The sequence below is a fragment of the Triticum dicoccoides genome, chromosome 3B (genome assembly GCF_002162155.2).
Source record: "Triticum dicoccoides isolate Atlit2015 ecotype Zavitan chromosome 3B, WEW_v2.0, whole genome shotgun sequence".
NCBI classification, from domain to species: Eukaryota; Viridiplantae; Streptophyta; class Magnoliopsida; order Poales; family Poaceae; genus Triticum; species Triticum dicoccoides.
The window spans coordinates 776636844-776655121 of record NC_041385.1 but is presented as its reverse complement, the minus strand read 5'-3'; the positions used below and the strand labels follow the sequence as shown (position 1 = coordinate 776655121).

The following is an 18278-nucleotide window of genomic DNA, read 5'->3' as shown; positions in this document are numbered from 1 at the left end:
GCCCATGGAAAGTTCATTTCAACTGGTGGGAACAATTACCTTCCATGGCTGGAACATTCTAGCGATTGGGATGGAACCTTTGAGTGCACTTGGCTAGAACATCTCGACAATATCTAGTGGTCAAGGTCTAGCCGGAGGCACCTGTAGTGGCATCCGAGTGGAAGAGAGCACAGCCAACAGACGTGCAGAAGCATGGGATGATCCAATGAGGGGACGAGAGGAGCAACAGTGGATGTGGTTACCCCACTCCCAGCAGACCTGCAAAACGCGCCATATTTTGGGTATGATGGGCCGCCAATTCAGTGAGCTGCGCCAGGGGTGGTTGAACTCGGTATTCTTGGGAGCCCAGGCGATGTATGAGAGCCACCTTTGGCAAGGGCTGGCATCATGTTTGATATTTGAATTATTTACTTCTTTTCTTGGTAATCATGCTTGCTTAAGTTTTGCTTTGTTTCTTTTTTTGCAGCTACCATCCGTGGGGATAGTGGGCTGATGCTGATTCTGTTTGAGACGCCCTCCGGCTTTGCAATTTTCACCTTTTGTGGGTTACTTATTAGCCGACCAAATGCTCTGGAGGTGTAGTGGTGTACTATATGTTCTTCCTTCCTTGGTTAATGATGATGTGCTTGCTTGCTTGCTTTCTCTTGTTGTCTATGTCAATTACCTAATTTTCTCTTTTATCTTTGTCTCCTCCAGGAAGTATGGCTTAACTTCACTGATAGATGGAAGGCAGAAAGTGTTAGTGCCCACTTCTTTCCTTCGTTTCCCTTTTTCTGATTGTTATTTTTCCTATGTTGTGCTGCCAAATTAACCCTGCTAGTTATCTTGCACCATTCATGATTGCATCAGTATTTATTTATTTACTTTGTTTTCTATTGACGGAGGAACATAAACACATGGTTCATTACTAAATAATTGAGAGGCCAACACAACTTTCCTCCATAAATCTAAAACATGTACCCTGGACCGCGGTTTTCACTTTCAGTGAGATTTTGATGAATTTCACTGGATTTCATTAATTTCAGCAGTCACTGAAATATCTACCTTTCAGCCAAAATATTTCAGCCATTTCAGTAGTACTCCCTCCGTTTCTTTGTAGAAAAAAATATCAACCTCTAGAATACTAAAACTATATGGTATGAAAATTAATTTCATGATGCATCTAACAATCTTGATTTCATATTGTGAATTTTTATATTTTTTCTATAAACTTAGTCAAAGTTAACAAAGTTTGACTTTGACCAAATCTTATATGAAGACTAAAAAGAAACGGAGGGAGTACACATGAATTCAACTTTTTTCAAAAATAAATTAAAATTTTCAAATATTTAATTGAATTTCAAACAAATCACTGAATTTCGCTGAAACTGAAAATGAAAACCTTGCCCTGGACACAAATGCATGCACGCCCAAAAAACTACTTTGGCTAAATATCCGCCATGGGTGTAACAAGACTTCTTACAAATCAGTTACTGATGTGCTGCTACTACTGAAGAGCAGCACCGTGGTCTGTTGCCAAACTACTTCTCATGACCTTGCTTTATGAGTTAATCTGAATTACTTTGATGAACGAGTATTTGTAACATGGGTATATCGTTACAGTTAAAATATGCCCAGTGAATCAGCCCCCTCTCCTGATTGAGAGACATGGCATGATACTTGATTAATTCTTTCTTTTTGCACCTGGACATGCTCATTTTTTCATCAGGCTGTTTTGCTGGAAGAGTTTCGAACTTTTAAGGACAAGTCCAAGGCCATTAATAAAAGTACTGGTGTCAGCAAAAGGCTTACTGATATGATCATGAACTGTCGCTTCCCTGAGCAGAAAATTGCTGTTGGAAAGCTTGAATATAAAAGAATTATTGAAGAGAGATTGGTGAGTATAAGTTCCTGGTTTATCTATATTTTTGAACAACTTTGATCGCCATCTTTGCTATCACTTCTTCCAGAATATAGACTGCCTGTATACTACAGCTGTAATGGGGGTAATGTGGGGCATACAGCACTGCATGAGAAGTTTGCTGCCTCAAGAAAAATCACAGCTGGCTGCAGCGGACCGTCTCCCAATGAGTCTAGGACTGCATTATGTATTGAATCGTTATGGCTGTGATGTCAAAACAGACATGGTGAGCTAACTAGTTGCCATGCTCTTTGCTTCATAGTTCCCTGTCATTTGGTGTTGCAATGTATGATAGCTTGTGTGCTCGCATTTACAATACTTCATCTTCATGGACCAAAGTTTTGGATGCAACTTGTACAGAAAAAAAATTGTATGCTCTGCATCTTTGCTTTGGTGATGAAGCAATCTTCTTTGTATCCAGGTCAATGAGCAAATTGTTGCGACGGCTTCTGCCTTGTTTCAGTGTGATTCTGTTGAGAAGCAATATTCTGGAGCCTTGCGCCGTGCAGGCGACCTCATTAGGGATGTTTCTGGCATCAACTGCAAGGGTTGGACGTTACTGAAAATTGCAACCGCTCTGAAGATGATATGGTGGCCTGAATTTGGCGACTCTTGTGAGGTAAAACTGTACATACTGTTTTGTGAATGTGTTCCCAGCTGCATGCTACCTCATTTTCTGCAAACTTGTCACTCACTACAAATCATGTTTCTTTCAGGTTTCAGAAGATGAGGTGTTAAGGTTGGTGGTTGATGCAGATAGATATCAAGTTCACAAGAATAAGGATTCTTGCTTGAGAGCCTACAAAGATATGGTCGAAGCTCATGAAGTTAAGACCTCGAAAAAAGAACTACTGAAATCGTTGGTTGAGCTGGCCAAAGAAACATATAAGGCGGAAGGGCCTGAGAAGAATATATAAACCGTATAAGCTCACAGATAGCTGAAACTATTGCAACTAATGGTTTGGTCTTAGTCTGAAGAGAGTTTTTCGTACACATGTTGCCTCATATAGGGTATTAATGAACCTAAGATATTGGTTGACTTTATCAGAATCTCGGTCTAAGGCTGGTCATAGTGAGGAACTTATACTAGTATCATGCATATGGCACTAGTCTAAGTTACTACCTTCATAGTGCAAAGTAACATAGTAGTAGTGTCATAGAAGACTTCATTAATTAACTTGTAGACTCATCTTGTCTTGGAAAGCGCTATGTTACAGTAACATATTATGTTACCACTTCTCATTAACTACATGCCACATAAGCAAAAGTTTCTCGGAGTGCGCTATGTTACTTGCTAAGTTACTCCCACTATGAATAGCCTAAAAGGGTCAGTACGAAAAAGTGAAGTGCTAATTAAGTTTGAAAAACCTGTTTAAGTGGCTGCCAAGTACTCCTATTTTGCTTAGGTGAAAACCCTTGTTCATTTTGGACTCAGCAGCGGTGACGCTTAGCGCCTGTTTCCATTCTGGGGGCATTGTCGTGGAGCTTAGATGTCCTAAGACATGTCATGGTGGTGTCTTCATACCTTTACCTCTCTCTCGGCAGCGTAGTTGTTTTGTTGTTAGTCTGAGTGTCTGAGTCTGACACCCGTGGGAGGGGGCCAAGACGAAGGGAGATCAATCATGTATTAAGGGTTAATTTCGTGGTCTAGCTTGATTGGTACAGACGACACCAATTTTGTTTTCCCAATGGGATACATGGGCTAATTATGGTGTCTGACACATCTAACATACAGTCTTGAAGCAGTCGTTGATAGCCCTGGTTCGCATTTCCCGTAGTTGCTGCGTGAAGAAGTTACGTCCAATTATTCATGCACAACACACAACAAACCTTTTCTTCTTTATTTGCCATGACATTCATAACCGACTCAACAAACCTGATTAACACCTTTTTTTTGAAAAGGAGGCAAAAGATTTGCCTCATATATTAAATAAGGAGGAGAGAGAGTTTGTTACAACACACATCCAAGTTACGGCATGACAATTATTCTCGCAATAAAAAAGACCCTATTTTCTTTGCCCCAACTTTTATCCAAAGGTTTGCCTCGTCTTCAATGATGTTGAGCAAGATTTGCAGAGGTGCGCTCTTTTGTCTGAACACTCTTGCGTTGCGCTCATTCCAGATGACCCATGACACTAGCATGGTAATCGATGCCTTTGCTTTTCTGTCGGTGGTGCCCGTGGTGCATGTGCTCGCCCACCAGGCATGAACGGAGTCAAACAGGTGCCATGTGGACGTGTCCATGTCGTGGATGCGAAATTTCTGAATAGCCACGTTCCAAAGTCTGAGAGTGAAACGGCATCTGAAGAAAAGATGAGGGCCACATTCATGCACCCGTCGGCACAAGGGGCAGGGGCCACAGTTAGGCCATCCTCGTTTCTCCAATCTGTCCGCAGTCCAGATCCTGTCCTGAAGCGCGAGCCAAGCAAAGAACTTGACTTTTGGTGGGGCCCAAGCCTTCCAGACCATTTGGTCCATGGGGGAGAGGACCAAGCCCAAAATTTGTGCCCTGGCCGCGGAGTAGTGCCCAGATTCCGTGTGCTTCCATAGGATGTCATCCTCAGTGAGCTCATCCAGCTGCACCTCGTGCAGTAGCATCCAAAGGGTGAAGAATTACGCAACATGCTCGATGGAAACCGATGCGGGCGGTCTGATTTTGAGGATCCACGTGTTGTCCTTGAGGGCCTCCCGTACCTTCCAGTGCTTCCGGGAGGAAGTCTCATAAATGAGCGGAGCAATGTCTTTGGGCTTGCGACCAAGGAGCCAAGGGGAGTCCCAAAATGGAGTCTTCGCATCATTCCCGACCGTGATGGTGGTATAGGCGTAGAAAAAGTTGAGGTCCTCCTCATCGCACGGGTTCCCACTCCCAACCCACAACTTTGTGGGCTCCTTCCACTCGTACCAAGGCCACCGCAAACGCAAAGCCCGCGCGAACTTGTTGGTGTTGAGGACCCCGAGTCCACCATAGGCGAGCGGCCGACTGACAACATCCCAATTGACCTTGCACTTTGCCCCGGATGTCGTATCGGACCCCGACCATAGGAAGGCCCGCTCAAGCTTGTCGATGTTTTGTAGAATGGTGGGTTGTATGACAAGTGGCTTGATGAAGTAGATCACTTGGGAAGCGAGCACCGACTTAACAAGGGTTGCGCGACCAATGGTGGTGATGTTTTGGTCGCCATATGTAGTCAGTCTACTTGCCACTTTATCGACAAGAAATTGTAGGTCGGCGAGCTTCGGCTTCCACACAGATAGCGGGAGTCCCAGGTAGCGGAGCAGAAAGGAAGCCCTGACAGCCGGTAGCCCTTGCGTGATGTGGCCCAAGTCAAGGTTGCCGCACCGAATGGGGACCATTGAGCTCTTATGGAAGTTGGTGCAAAGGATGGTGACTTCACCAAAACCTCGCAGGATGACCGCGAGGTTGTCCACATCTCTTTTGATCGACGCTACAAACAGAGCCACATCATCCGCATAGAGAGAGGTTCGCACCATGACCCCTCTCCCTCGGACCTTGTGAAGAAGGCCCTTCCTTGTCGCCACATCAAGGATTTGTTTCAATGGGTCAATAGCTATCACAAAAAGGAGGGGAGAGACGGGGTCCCCTTGCCGTAGTCCCTGGCCATGCTTGATGGGGGTACCAGCTACCCCATTCAAGAGGATCCTCGAAGATGAGGAGCATAGCAGAGCCGCAATCCACTCTCGAAATTTGCTTGGGAAACCTCGCCTCCGTAGGAGGTCAAGCAAGTATTCCCATTTGACAGAGTCAAATGCCTTCCGGATGTCCAGCTTCAAAAGGAGAGAGGGAGTCTTGCTCTTGTGCAAGCGTCGCGCAAGGTTTCTAACATACATGAAGTTGTCGTGGATGCTCCGCGTTTTGATGAACGCACTTTGAGCGTTGAAGACGAGGGCAGACATGTGCGGGCCAAGCCGGATGGGAGGGACTACAATAGAATCTGAGCATCCTGTGCAAAAATAGAAAAAGCATGCTGGACCATTAGATTGGAGATGAATGGTACAGATCTAGGTGGAGGGATCTGAACCACTTAATGTACGTTTTACAGAGAACCCCCTGTCAATAGTTAGATATGAAGTAGCACATTTGCAGTATAGACCTCGAGTCTTCATGAATTATGAGCCTTTTTAGCTATGCACAGTGTTGACGCCCATCTCGTATTAGTTTGATACAAAATATTTATAACTATTTACTTCACAAAATTGATACACATTTAAGTGTCTATTTTGGCCTTTGAGACATCACTAATTTTTCAAGAGTTGAACATCTTGGTTACTAAAAAGCATCAATTTGTATCACAAATATTTCAGCACATTAAGCCATCCCAGATCAAGCAGAAGTACATATTACATGTCAAACTGGGAAGTATCCGAATGCATGAGCAACTTAAGGACCGAAATTAGTATTTGAGTACATGGGAACATAACACAAGAGGCATACATAGATCATTTTTAGTACATGGCCGGCAGGACGAAATGTTAAGGACTGAAATTATCACTGCTCAACATGCATCTTGATAGTACATGAGAGAAAGATCTATCATTTTGCCTCCTGTTTTAGTGCTTCCTAGTAATCGAGCTTCATCTGCTGTGAGAGATGACAACCTCCATGGACTCTTATACATTTATCAGTTCAATCTACCTAGCTAAGAACACGAAATGCTGTGGAGGTGTAGTGGTGTACTATATGTTCTTCCTTCCTTGGTTAATGATGATGTGCTTGCTTGCTTGCTTTCTCTTGTTGTCTATGTCAATTACCTAATTTTCTCTTTTATCTTTGTCTCCTCCAGGAAGTATGGCTTAACTTCACTGATAGATGGAAGGCAGAAAGTGTTAGTGCCCACTTCTTTCCTTCGTTTCCCTTTTTCTGATTGTTATTTTTCCTATGTTGTGCTGCCAAATTAACCCTGCTAGTTATCTTGCACCATTCATGATTGCATCAGTATTTATTTATTTACTTTGTTTTCTATTGACGGAGGAACATAAACACATGGTTCATTACTAAATAATTGAGAGGCCAACACAACTTTCCTCCATAAATCTAAAACATGTACCCTGGACCGCGGTTTTCACTTTCAGTGAGATTTTGATGAATTTCACTGGATTTCATTAATTTCAGCAGTCACTGAAATATCTACCTTTCAGCCAAAATATTTCAGCCATTTCAGTAGTACTCCCTCCGTTTCTTTGTAGAAAAAAATATCAACCTCTAGAATACTAAAACTATATGGTATGAAAATTAATTTCATGATGCATCTAACAATCTTGATTTCATATTGTGAATTTTTATATTTTTTCTATAAACTTAGTCAAAGTTAACAAAGTTTGACTTTGACCAAATCTTATATGAAGACTAAAAAGAAACGGAGGGAGTACACATGAATTCAACTTTTTTCAAAAATAAATTAAAATTTTCAAATATTTAATTGAATTTCAAACAAATCACTGAATTTCGCTGAAACTGAAAATGAAAACCTTGCCCTGGACACAAATGCATGCACGCCCAAAAAACTACTTTGGCTAAATATCCGCCATGGGTGTAACAAGACTTCTTACAAATCAGTTACTGATGTGCTGCTACTACTGAAGAGCAGCACCGTGGTCTGTTGCCAAACTACTTCTCATGACCTTGCTTTATGAGTTAATCTGAATTACTTTGATGAACGAGTATTTGTAACATGGGTATATCGTTACAGTTAAAATATGCCCAGTGAATCAGCCCCCTCTCCTGATTGAGAGACATGGCATGATACTTGATTAATTCTTTCTTTTTGCACCTGGACATGCTCATTTTTTCATCAGGCTGTTTTGCTGGAAGAGTTTCGAACTTTTAAGGACAAGTCCAAGGCCATTAATAAAAGTACTGGTGTCAGCAAAAGGCTTACTGATATGATCATGAACTGTCGCTTCCCTGAGCAGAAAATTGCTGTTGGAAAGCTTGAATATAAAAGAATTATTGAAGAGAGATTGGTGAGTATAAGTTCCTGGTTTATCTATATTTTTGAACAACTTTGATCGCCATCTTTGCTATCACTTCTTCCAGAATATAGACTGCCTGTATACTACAGCTGTAATGGGGGTAATGTGGGGCATACAGCACTGCATGAGAAGTTTGCTGCCTCAAGAAAAATCACAGCTGGCTGCAGCGGACCGTCTCCCAATGAGTCTAGGACTGCATTATGTATTGAATCGTTATGGCTGTGATGTCAAAACAGACATGGTGAGCTAACTAGTTGCCATGCTCTTTGCTTCATAGTTCCCTGTCATTTGGTGTTGCAATGTATGATAGCTTGTGTGCTCGCATTTACAATACTTCATCTTCATGGACCAAAGTTTTGGATGCAACTTGTACAGAAAAAAAATTGTATGCTCTGCATCTTTGCTTTGGTGATGAAGCAATCTTCTTTGTATCCAGGTCAATGAGCAAATTGTTGCGACGGCTTCTGCCTTGTTTCAGTGTGATTCTGTTGAGAAGCAATATTCTGGAGCCTTGCGCCGTGCAGGCGACCTCATTAGGGATGTTTCTGGCATCAACTGCAAGGGTTGGACGTTACTGAAAATTGCAACCGCTCTGAAGATGATATGGTGGCCTGAATTTGGCGACTCTTGTGAGGTAAAACTGTACATACTGTTTTGTGAATGTGTTCCCAGCTGCATGCTACCTCATTTTCTGCAAACTTGTCACTCACTACAAATCATGTTTCTTTCAGGTTTCAGAAGATGAGGTGTTAAGGTTGGTGGCTGATGCAGATAGATATCAAGTTCACAAGAATAAGGATTCTTGCTTGAGAGCCTACAAAGATATGGTCGAAGCTCATGAAGTTAAGACCTCGAAAAAAGAACTACTGAAATCGTTGGTTGAGCTGGCCAAAGAAACATATAAGGCGGAAGGGCCTGAGAAGAATATATAAACCGTATAAGCTCACAGATAGCTGAAACTATTGCAACTAATGGTTTGGTCTTAGTCTGAAGAGAGTTTTTCGTACACATGTTGCCTCATATAGGGTATTAATGAACCTAAGATATTGGTTGACTTTATCAGAATCTCGGTCTAAGGCTGGTCATAGTGAGGAACTTATACTAGTATCATGCATATGGCACTAGTCTAAGTTACTACCTTCATAGTGCAAAGTAACATAGTAGTAGTGTCATAGAAGACTTCATTAATTAACTTGTAGACTCATCTTGTCTTGGAAAGCGCTATGTTACAGTAACATATTATGTTACCACTTCTCATTAACTACATGCCACATAAGCAAAAGTTTCTCGGAGTGCGCTATGTTACTTGCTAAGTTACTCCCACTATGACTAGCCTAAAAGGGTCAGTACGAAAAAGTGAAGTGCTAATTAAGTTTGAAAAACCTGTTTAAGTGGCTGCCAAGTACTCCTATTTTGCTTAGGTGAAAACCCTTGTTCATTTTGGACTCAGCAGCGGTGACGCTTAGCGCCTGTTTCCATTCTGGGGGCATTGTCGTGGAGCTTAGATGTCCTAAGACATGTCATGGTGGTGTCTTCATACCTTTACCTCTCTCTCGGCAGCGTAGTTGTTTTGTTGTTAGTCTGAGTGTCTGAGTCTGACACCCGTGGGAGGGGGCCAAGACGAAGGGAGATCAATCATGTATTAAGGGTTAATTTCGTGGTCTAGCTTGATTGGTACAGACGACACCAATTTTGTTTTCCCAATGGGATACATGGGCTAATTATGGTGTCTGACACATCTAACATACAGTCTTGAAGCAGTCGTTGATAGCCCTGGTTCGCATTTCCCGTAGTTGCTGCGTGAAGAAGTTACGTCCAATTATTCATGCACAACACACAACAAACCTTTTCTTCTTTATTTGCCATGACATTCATAACCGACTCAACAAACCTGATTAACACCTTTTTTTTGAAAAGGAGGCAAAAGATTTGCCTCATATATTAAATAAGGAGGAGAGAGAGTTTGTTACAACACACATCCAAGTTACGGCATGACAATTATTCTCGCAATAAAAAAGACCCTAGTTTCTTTGCCCCAACTTTTATCCAAAGGTTTGCCTCGTCTTCAATGATGCTGAGCAAGATTTGCAGAGGTGCGCTCTTTTGTCTGAACACTCTTGCGTTGCGCTCATTCCAAATGACCCATGACACTAGCATGGTAATCGATGCCTTTGCTTTTCTGTCGGTGGTGCCCGTGGTGCATGTGCTCGCCCACCAGGCATGAACAGAGTCAAACAGGTGCCATGTGGACGTGTCCATGTCGTGGATGCGAAATTTCTGAATAGCCACGTTCCAAAGTCTGAGAGTGAAACGGCATCTGAAGAAAAGATGAGGGCCACATTCATGCACCCGTCGGCACAAGGGGCAGGGGCCACAGTTAGGCCATCCTCGTTTCTCCAATCTGTCTGCAGTCCAGATCCTATCCTGAAGCGCGAGCCAAGCAAAGAACTTGACTTTTGGTGGGGCCCAAGCCTTCCAGACCATTTGGTCCATGGGGGAGAGGACCAAGCCCAAAATTTGTGCCCTGGCCGCGGAGTAGTGCCCAGATTCCGTGTGCTTCCATAGGATGTCATCCTCAGTGAGCTCATCCAGCTGCACCTCGTGCAGTAGCATCCAAAGGGTGAAGAATTACGCAACATGCTCGATGGAAACCGATGCGGGCGGTCTGATTTTGAGGATCCACGTGTTGTCCTTGAGGGCCTCCCGTACCTTCCAGTGCTTCCGGAAGGAAGTCTCATAAATGAGCGGAGCAATGTCTTTGGGCTTGCGACCAAGGAGCCAAGGGGAGTCCCAAAATGGAGTCTTCGCATCATTCCCGACCGTGATGGTGGTATAGGCGTAGAAAAAGTTGAGGTCCTCCTCATCGCACGGGTTCCCACTCCCAACCCACAACTTTGTGGGCTCCTTCCACTCGTACCAAGGCCACCGCAAACGCAAAGCCCGCGCGAACTTGTTGGTGTTGAGGACCCCGAGTCCACCATAGGCGAGCGGCCGACTGACAACATCCCAATTGACCTTGCACTTTGCCCCGGATGTCGTATCGGACCCCGACCATAGGAAGGCCCGCTCAAGCTTGTCGATGTTTTGTAGAATGGTGGGTTGTATGACAAGTGGCTTGATGAAGTAGATCACTTGGGAAGCGAGCACCGACTTAACAAGGGTTGCGCGACCAATGGTGGTGATGTTTTGGTCGTCATATGTAGTCAGTCTACTTGCCACTTTATCGACAAGAAATTGTAGGTCGGCGAGCTTCGGCTTCCACACAGATAGCGGGAGTCCCAGGTAGCGGAGCAGAAAGGAAGCCCTGACAGCCGGTAGCCCTTGCGTGATGTGGCCCAAGTCAAGGTTGCCGCACCGAATGGGGACCATTGAGCTCTTATGGAAGTTGGTGCAAAGGATGGTGACTTCACCAAAACCTCGCAGGATGACCGCGAGGTTGTCCACATCTCTTTTGATCGACGCTACAAACAGAGCCACATCATCCGCATAGAGAGAGGTTCGCACCATGACCCCTCTCCCTCGGACCTTGTGAAGAAGGCCCTTCCTTGTCGCCACATCAAGGATTTGTTTCAATGGGTCAATAGCTATCACAAAAAGGAGGGGAGAGACGGGGTCCCCTTGCCGTAGTCCCTGGCCATGCTTGATGGGGGTACCAGCTACCCCATTCAAGAGGATCCTCGAAGATGAGGAGCATAGCAGAGCCGCAATCCACTCTCGAAATTTGCTTGGGAAACCTCGCCTCCGTAGGAGGTCAAGCAAGTATTCCCATTTGACAGAGTCAAATGCCTTCCGGATGTCCAGCTTCAAAAGGAGAGAGGGAGTCTTGCTCTTGTGCAAGCGTCGCGCAAGGTTTCTAACATACATGAAGTTGTCGTGGATGCTCCGCGTTTTGATGAACGCACTTTGAGCGTTGAAGACGAGGGCAGACATGTGCGGGCCAAGCCGGATGGGAGGGACTACAATAGAATCTGAGCATCCTGTGCAAAAATAGAAAAAGCATGCTGGACCATTAGATTGGAGATGAATGGTACAGATCTAGGTGGAGGGATCTGAACCACTTAATGTACGTTTTACAGAGAACCCCCTGTCAATAGTTAGATATGAAGTAGCACATTTGCAGTATAGACCTCGAGTCTTCATGAATTATGAGCCTTTTTAGCTATGCACAGTGTTGACGCCCATCTCGTATTAGTTTGATACAAAATATTTATAACTATTTACTTCACAAAATTGATACACATTTAAGTGTCTATTTTGGCCTTTGAGACATCACTAATTTTTCAAGAGTTGAACATCTTGGTTACTAAAAAGCATCAATTTGTATCACAAATATTTCAGCACATTAAGCCATCCCAGATCAAGCAGAAGTACATATTACATGTCAAACTGGGAAGTATCCGAATGCATGAGCAACTTAAGGACCGAAATTAGTATTTGAGTACATGGGAACATAACACAAGAGGCATACATAGATCATTTTTAGTACATGGCCGGCAGGACGAAATGTTAAGGACTGAAATTATCACTGCTCAACATGCATCTTGATAGTACATGAGAGAAAGATCTATCATTTTGCCTCCTGTTTTAGTGCTTCCTAGTAATCGAGCTTCATCTGCTGTGAGAGATGACAACCTCCATGGACTCTTATACATTTATCAGTTCAATCTACCTAGCTAAGAACACGAAATAAATATGTGTCAGTTAGAAACAAATACGAAATAGCAGGAGATGCCTAACAGAGATAGTACTATATTTGAATTCGATAGCAGGAGATGCCGATTATATTCGAATTCGATAGCTATAAACACAGAATTTGGCAAGCATTATACTATACCTTGTAATAAAAATAAAATTACAACAACACAGGAAAAATATAAACAAACAAGATGGCAGATATGCTCAAGTTATGGAAGAATGATTGATACTAAATCACATACATACATCCTGCTTTAGCGATAATAGAGGTCAGTCAAAATGGAAGGTATAGATATCTTGGGTAAATGATCTATGTAAGCCAGATCATTTCAGTCGGCCTCGTTGAGCAGTCATAGCAAGACAAAAGAAGTGGTAGTCTTGGAAGCAAGACGGAAAACAAACCTCTACTGTTGTTCCATTTGTTTCTTGGAGCATGTTCTTGCATCATGGAACACCAGTTCCTTACAAATGCTGCATTTGCGCGCGACTTTTTGATGGATTCCAGGCCTTCTGCTCTTCTCACCAGATCCACTCTTCACACCATCCCTGTGTCCCTTTATTCTAGAGCATGTGCCCCTTCCATTGACATCAGTAGGTGTGAGGATGGTAACATGTTTTGGAATGGCGCTCCCAATAAACGACTCCTGATTTTCTTGTGTGCTACATGCTACGTCCGGTACGAGCTGGGCTAAACTCAACTCAACATTGCACAAACTAGTGTGGAGCAATTCAATTCCTTCCATGGAGCCTTTAGCATTCTGTATAAGATCTTCTAGCTTGTTCCTGACAGCAGCTATCTTCCTTTTCACAGCCATGTCTACTTGGTCAATGAAATTCTCTTCAAGCACGTTTCCTTCCCCATCCAATACAATGTCCCTAAAAAAAATCATCATGTGGGTCAAAGGTAAAGAAGAGTTAATGAGTCTACATCTAAATGAAAGAAATATACCTTTTGCAATTTTTCTGCCACCGCTTAAGAACACATGAGCTTGGTATTCATTTATCTTGGCACCCCTCAATACTCGGATAATATGACGGCATATAATTCCTGTTGACTCAAAAAGCTTACAAGAACATTTAGCAGTCATGGTTGTTGTGTCATAACAAACTTCTCTAATCTTCTTATATTGATCGCTAACAGAGATGATTTTAATCCCCTCGCCATTTGCCGTCTCCTGAACATCACATTCATCTCTCGCAGCAAGCACCTGAGCCTGGAACAATTCAAAGATCTCATGTGTGAATAAGGCCCTAGCTTGTCTCTCTATATCCCATGATGTTAACAATTCGGTTGTTGTGTATTGGCTTGTGTTATCGACAATCAACTCATTCTGCCTTTGACATTTCAAAGCAGTGTCAAACCTTAGCCAAAATTCAACAAATGTGAGCTTGCGACAGATGAAGCGCTTAAAAAATGAGTTTGCACTCTCTGAAATCGAAGTTGTCCTAAGAAGACCAGCTAGTGGAATGTTCATGAAATAAGCTGGTATCCATGTCGCACGAAGCATGTACTTTTTAGCAAACCACTCATGGTCCTCCAACTTAAACTCTGTGATGAAAGACTTCCATCTATCCTCAAACTCGGCTGGTGTTTCAGAATTCCACACACAATGTTTCAGCCTATCATAGAATGCAAGATCATTCTTCAATTCAGGACGTACCTTTCCAGGAACCTTCTCCATAATGTGCCACATACACAATCGATGTGCAGTGTTTAGTAGAATTTTACCAATAGCATTCTTCATCCTAAGACACTCATCAGTTATTATGAGCCTGGGTGCAATCCCACCCATTGCTCTAAGAAACGCCGTGAACAACCAAGCATACGAGTCTGTTGTCTCATGTAGTAGAAACCCCGCTCCAAAAAATACACTTTGCATATGATGGTTAACTCCAGTGAAGGGTGCAAAGATGTATTCATATTGGTTACTGCTGTAAGTCGAATCAAAAGATACCACATCATTGAAATGACCATAATTTTTCCTACTAGATGCATCTGCCCAAAACAAACGGACCAATGTACCAACATCGTCAACTTCGTACTCATAGAAAAAAGCAGGATTCAAGGCCTTCAATCTACCAAATTGGTCCACTAGCATTTGAGCATCACAATTTTTAATTTTGTTTTTCAGCACACCATAGTGATTCTGTAGGTCCTTCTTTGTGCACCCAACATGCTCAAAACCACCTGCATCAACATGAAGGAACCTATATGCTAAAGCGGTGCCGATGCTAGCTCTCTGGCAGTCATAAAGTGTTGTCTTCACCCTCTCACTAACTTGACGATTAGATCTAATCAAATGTTGTTGGCTAGGAGGCACAAAAGGGTGATTGTGATATCCAGTGAGTGAGGCAATCCTATATTTTCCATCACTTTCACGAGTGACATAGATATAAGCTTCACATCCACATCTTGTCAATTTCACCTTTCTCCTTTTCTTAGCAGGGTCAATAGCAATCATACCTTTCTCGGTCCGAAAGCCTTCTTTTGCACACAAGAAGCGCTTCCACTGAAGCACATTATCCATGACTTTTTGCTGCCCAAGACGTACACCAAAGCCGACATTGTGTGCATATGTTTTGTAAAATTCCATCACCGAGCCAATGTCATCAAATATCATCCCTACTTTTGGCTTCAATTCCTCATCACACTGTGGCTTATACAAAGAACCCTGCAACACAAATTTTAAGTTTAATACCATCGCCCCGGTGCCCCATTCGTGATACCATATTGATATGTAAAATACTACATGCTATTTACTTATGAGATCTCATTTTTCTGTCACATCTAGTAGTATATTTTCAGGCAAACTAAAATTCAACTACTATTAGCCAGATGCAATGCACAGTCAACAAGTATTGTAGGTTGTGTGCAGTATAGATACCTCTTGAGAAAATGATTGTTTCTTTTTTGGAGTACTGAATTCATCAATGAGAAGCATGGGGGAATTGATCTGAGGTAGCATCACTGAAATCTTGATTTTGAACGCTGTTGACCGATTCCACAGCTACAAACAATTTTTTCGCAAACATCACACAAGGGATTAACAGAATGTTAGGTACATCAACATACTTTCTTAGACCGATGTTCTCACCTGATAGTGCTAGTGCACATGCTGCGATCTTTGCACCGACAGGCTCTCCTAAAGGCGACATCGCGCTACTCCCCTCCATTACTGGATCCTGTAACGAGAATTGCAAAGTCAGAAATGATATCATCTTTGCTAGGTCAGACATTAGGCACACTGATCAAATAAAGAACACGACAGCTAAATATATCTTCGTTTAACCTGTATAAAGAACACAACATTGTTCAATTTTTCTGCCTAGTAGAATAATTCACTTTCTTTCCAGCATGTTTTTCTTGTCAAGCTATTTCTGAACCAAGATATTCAGGTATTGAGACTAAAGCAACAACTAAGTGAACTTGATCGCACAACAACAATAGAGTATATTCATGACTAATGGTTGTTCGTGCGAACTGTAATGTTGATGATTCACAATAATTAGGCACAACCATTAACTAACATATTAAAGGAAAATTCAAAAATATTATAGGCATATGCTTGAGTAACCCAGATTCAAGAACAGTAGCAATACACCATCAGATCTTCCAAATTAGAGTACCAAAATGCCTATAATAATAGTACCAATACACCATCAAATCTAAGTTATTAAAATGCATCATTCACTGAGAAAATTCGACATGAACAAAAAAAGATAGAATCAGAGAAATGCAGCATTAATCTACTTGATAGAAATTGGGATGTAGCAGAAATTACTAGGAAATACAAGTTAACATCTACTTACTACAAAAATGAAGCACCTCCTCGCACTGCCGATCGGGAAGGAGCTGAGGAGACCACAACCGACTTGCCGCCGGCGTGGGGGAGCTGGATGCGATCTATTACTGGAGCCTTAGAGAGAGAGAGAGAGAGGAAGAGGAGGTGACGAACGGCAAGGAGCCATCGGGAGATCTGGAGGGGGGACTACTCGTCTAGCTTGCAAAAGGGATCTGGGTCGCCGCCGCCGCCGCCGCCCATGGGGAAAAATCTGTTCGTGCGCTGCCTCTGCCCAGGGGATTTGGGTATGAACGAGTAGGGGCATCGGGACCAAATTAGCTGTTGTGGACGGTCTTTTTTGCAATTTTTGCACGCACAACGCCCCACCCGAATCTAGGCCACCAATCTTCCATCCAACGGTACATATCCGTTTTTCCTATTTTTGCACCATAGCCTCAGATTTTATACTAGTTGCTCCCAAGCCGGATAGCGAGTACCTTCGCGATGATCTTGGCGACTGCATGGATGAGGCTAATGGGCCTAAAGTCGATGATGCTCTCCGCCCCATCCTTCTTGGGAAGCAACACAATATTCGCAGAGTTGAGCCAGTGTAGGTTTGTTGTGTGGAGGGAGTCAAAGCATTGAATCACCCTCATGACGTCGTGCTTGATGATGCCCCAACACTTTTTGAAGAAGAGGCCGGTGAAGCCATCTGGCCCAGGCGCCTTGTCGCTATACATGCTATTAATCGCCTCGATGACCTCCGCCTCAGAGAGGGGAGCGTCAAGCTCACACAGGTCATGCGACTCCAGATTGAGCTCCTCCCAATTGAAGTCCTTCGTGCTTCCGCTTCCTCTTTTCATTACTTGCGAGAAGTGGTCGTGGATTATCTTCTCCTTGGTATTGTGTTGGGTCACCCACCCTTAATCCTTCATAATCCGGTCAATATAGTTTTTCCTCCTTCTTGCGTTAACGCAACGGTGAAAGAATTTGGTGTTGGCATCCCCTTCCTTAATGTTTGCGATTCTAGCACACTGCTTTTTACGTGCTTTCTCCAGCGCGGCCAAGCTTATGACCCTTCTCTTAAGCCGAGATTGAAGGTCGCGCTCCCCCGGGGAGAGCAACCTTCCCTCCTGAGCAATGTCGAGGCGGAGGATCACCAAGAGGGCGGCATGGAGGTGCATCTTGGCTTTAGAGAAGAGGCCTCTACTCCATTCCGTGAGACGCATCGCCGTTTTCTTGAGCTTGTGGAAAAGGATCATGTATGGGTCGGTATGCTCAACTGGCTCGGCCCAGGCCTTGTGGACCATGTCATAGAAGCCTGGCATAGAAGCCCAAAAGTTCTCAAATTTGAAGGTCCTAGGCCTCCTTGGCCCCTTATCTTCAGCAAGCAGAAGCGGGCAGTGGTCGGAGAGGGACGAGGAGAGCGCATGTAACACGTGGTCGTTGAATGTTGTGTCCCACTCCGCATTGCAAAAGAAGGAGTCGAGCTTGCAAAGGGTAGGGTTGGACCTCTCATTGCTCCATGTGAATCTCCTATTCTGGAGGTGGATTTCTTTGAGCTCACAACTATGGAGAGTTGCACGGAACCGATTTATACGGCTGCAGTTCACGTTCCTCTTGTTTTTATCCCTTGCCCGACAAATTTGGTTGAAATCCCCGGAGGCGATACAAGCCACTCCAGCGGGTGGCTTTTGGCCAACGAGCTCGGTAAAGAACACATCTTTGAGCGAGTGGTCGGTGGGGCCGTAAACGGTGGTTATCTTGAAGCTCACGCCTGAGTCTCTGACACGGACCATGGCCGAGAGGCAGAAGGTGGTGATGGTGATGCTGGACATCTCCACCAAAAGGTCATCCCAAAGAAGAAGGATACCACCCCTGGTGCCATTTGCTGGTCGTTGAGCGAAGCT

General features: G+C 43.6%; 3 protein-coding genes across 4 annotated transcripts; 2 read left to right on the top strand and 1 right to left on the bottom strand.

Moving 5' to 3' along the window:
- Positions 1-482: 482 nt before the first annotated feature.
- Positions 483-1946, top strand: LOC119282185. Its single transcript, XM_037562501.1, has 3 exons — positions 483-576; positions 697-738; positions 1709-1946. Exons 1-3 carry the CDS (start codon positions 493-495, stop codon positions 1919-1921), a joined length of 339 nt encoding a protein of 112 aa, XP_037418398.1. The 5' UTR covers positions 483-492; the 3' UTR covers positions 1922-1946.
- An 80-nt stretch (positions 1947-2026) lies between these two features.
- On the top strand, positions 2027-2949 carry LOC119282183. The gene is made up of 3 exons (XM_037562500.1): positions 2027-2126; positions 2322-2519; positions 2617-2949. Exons 1-3 carry the CDS (start codon positions 2067-2069, stop codon positions 2815-2817), a joined length of 459 nt encoding a protein of 152 aa, XP_037418397.1. The 5' UTR covers positions 2027-2066; the 3' UTR covers positions 2818-2949.
- Positions 2950-12224: 9275 nt separating this feature from the next.
- Positions 12225-16676, bottom strand: LOC119278437 (protein FAR1-RELATED SEQUENCE 5-like). Of its 2 annotated transcripts, none has more exons than XM_037559785.1 (6): positions 16397-16676; positions 15682-15769; positions 15472-15594; positions 13536-15258; positions 12989-13462; positions 12225-12564 (listed from the first exon to the last, which is right to left on the bottom strand). In XM_037559785.1, exons 3-5 carry the CDS (start codon positions 15550-15552, stop codon positions 13404-13406), a joined length of 1863 nt encoding a protein of 620 aa, XP_037415682.1. In that variant the 5' UTR covers positions 15553-15594; positions 15682-15769; positions 16397-16676; the 3' UTR covers positions 12225-12564; positions 12989-13403. The 2 variants fall into 2 exon arrangements, with proteins under 2 accessions (XP_037415682.1, XP_037415683.1); XM_037559786.1 differs by having other exon boundaries at positions 12225-12560.
- Between the last annotated feature and the right edge of the window lie 1602 nt (positions 16677-18278).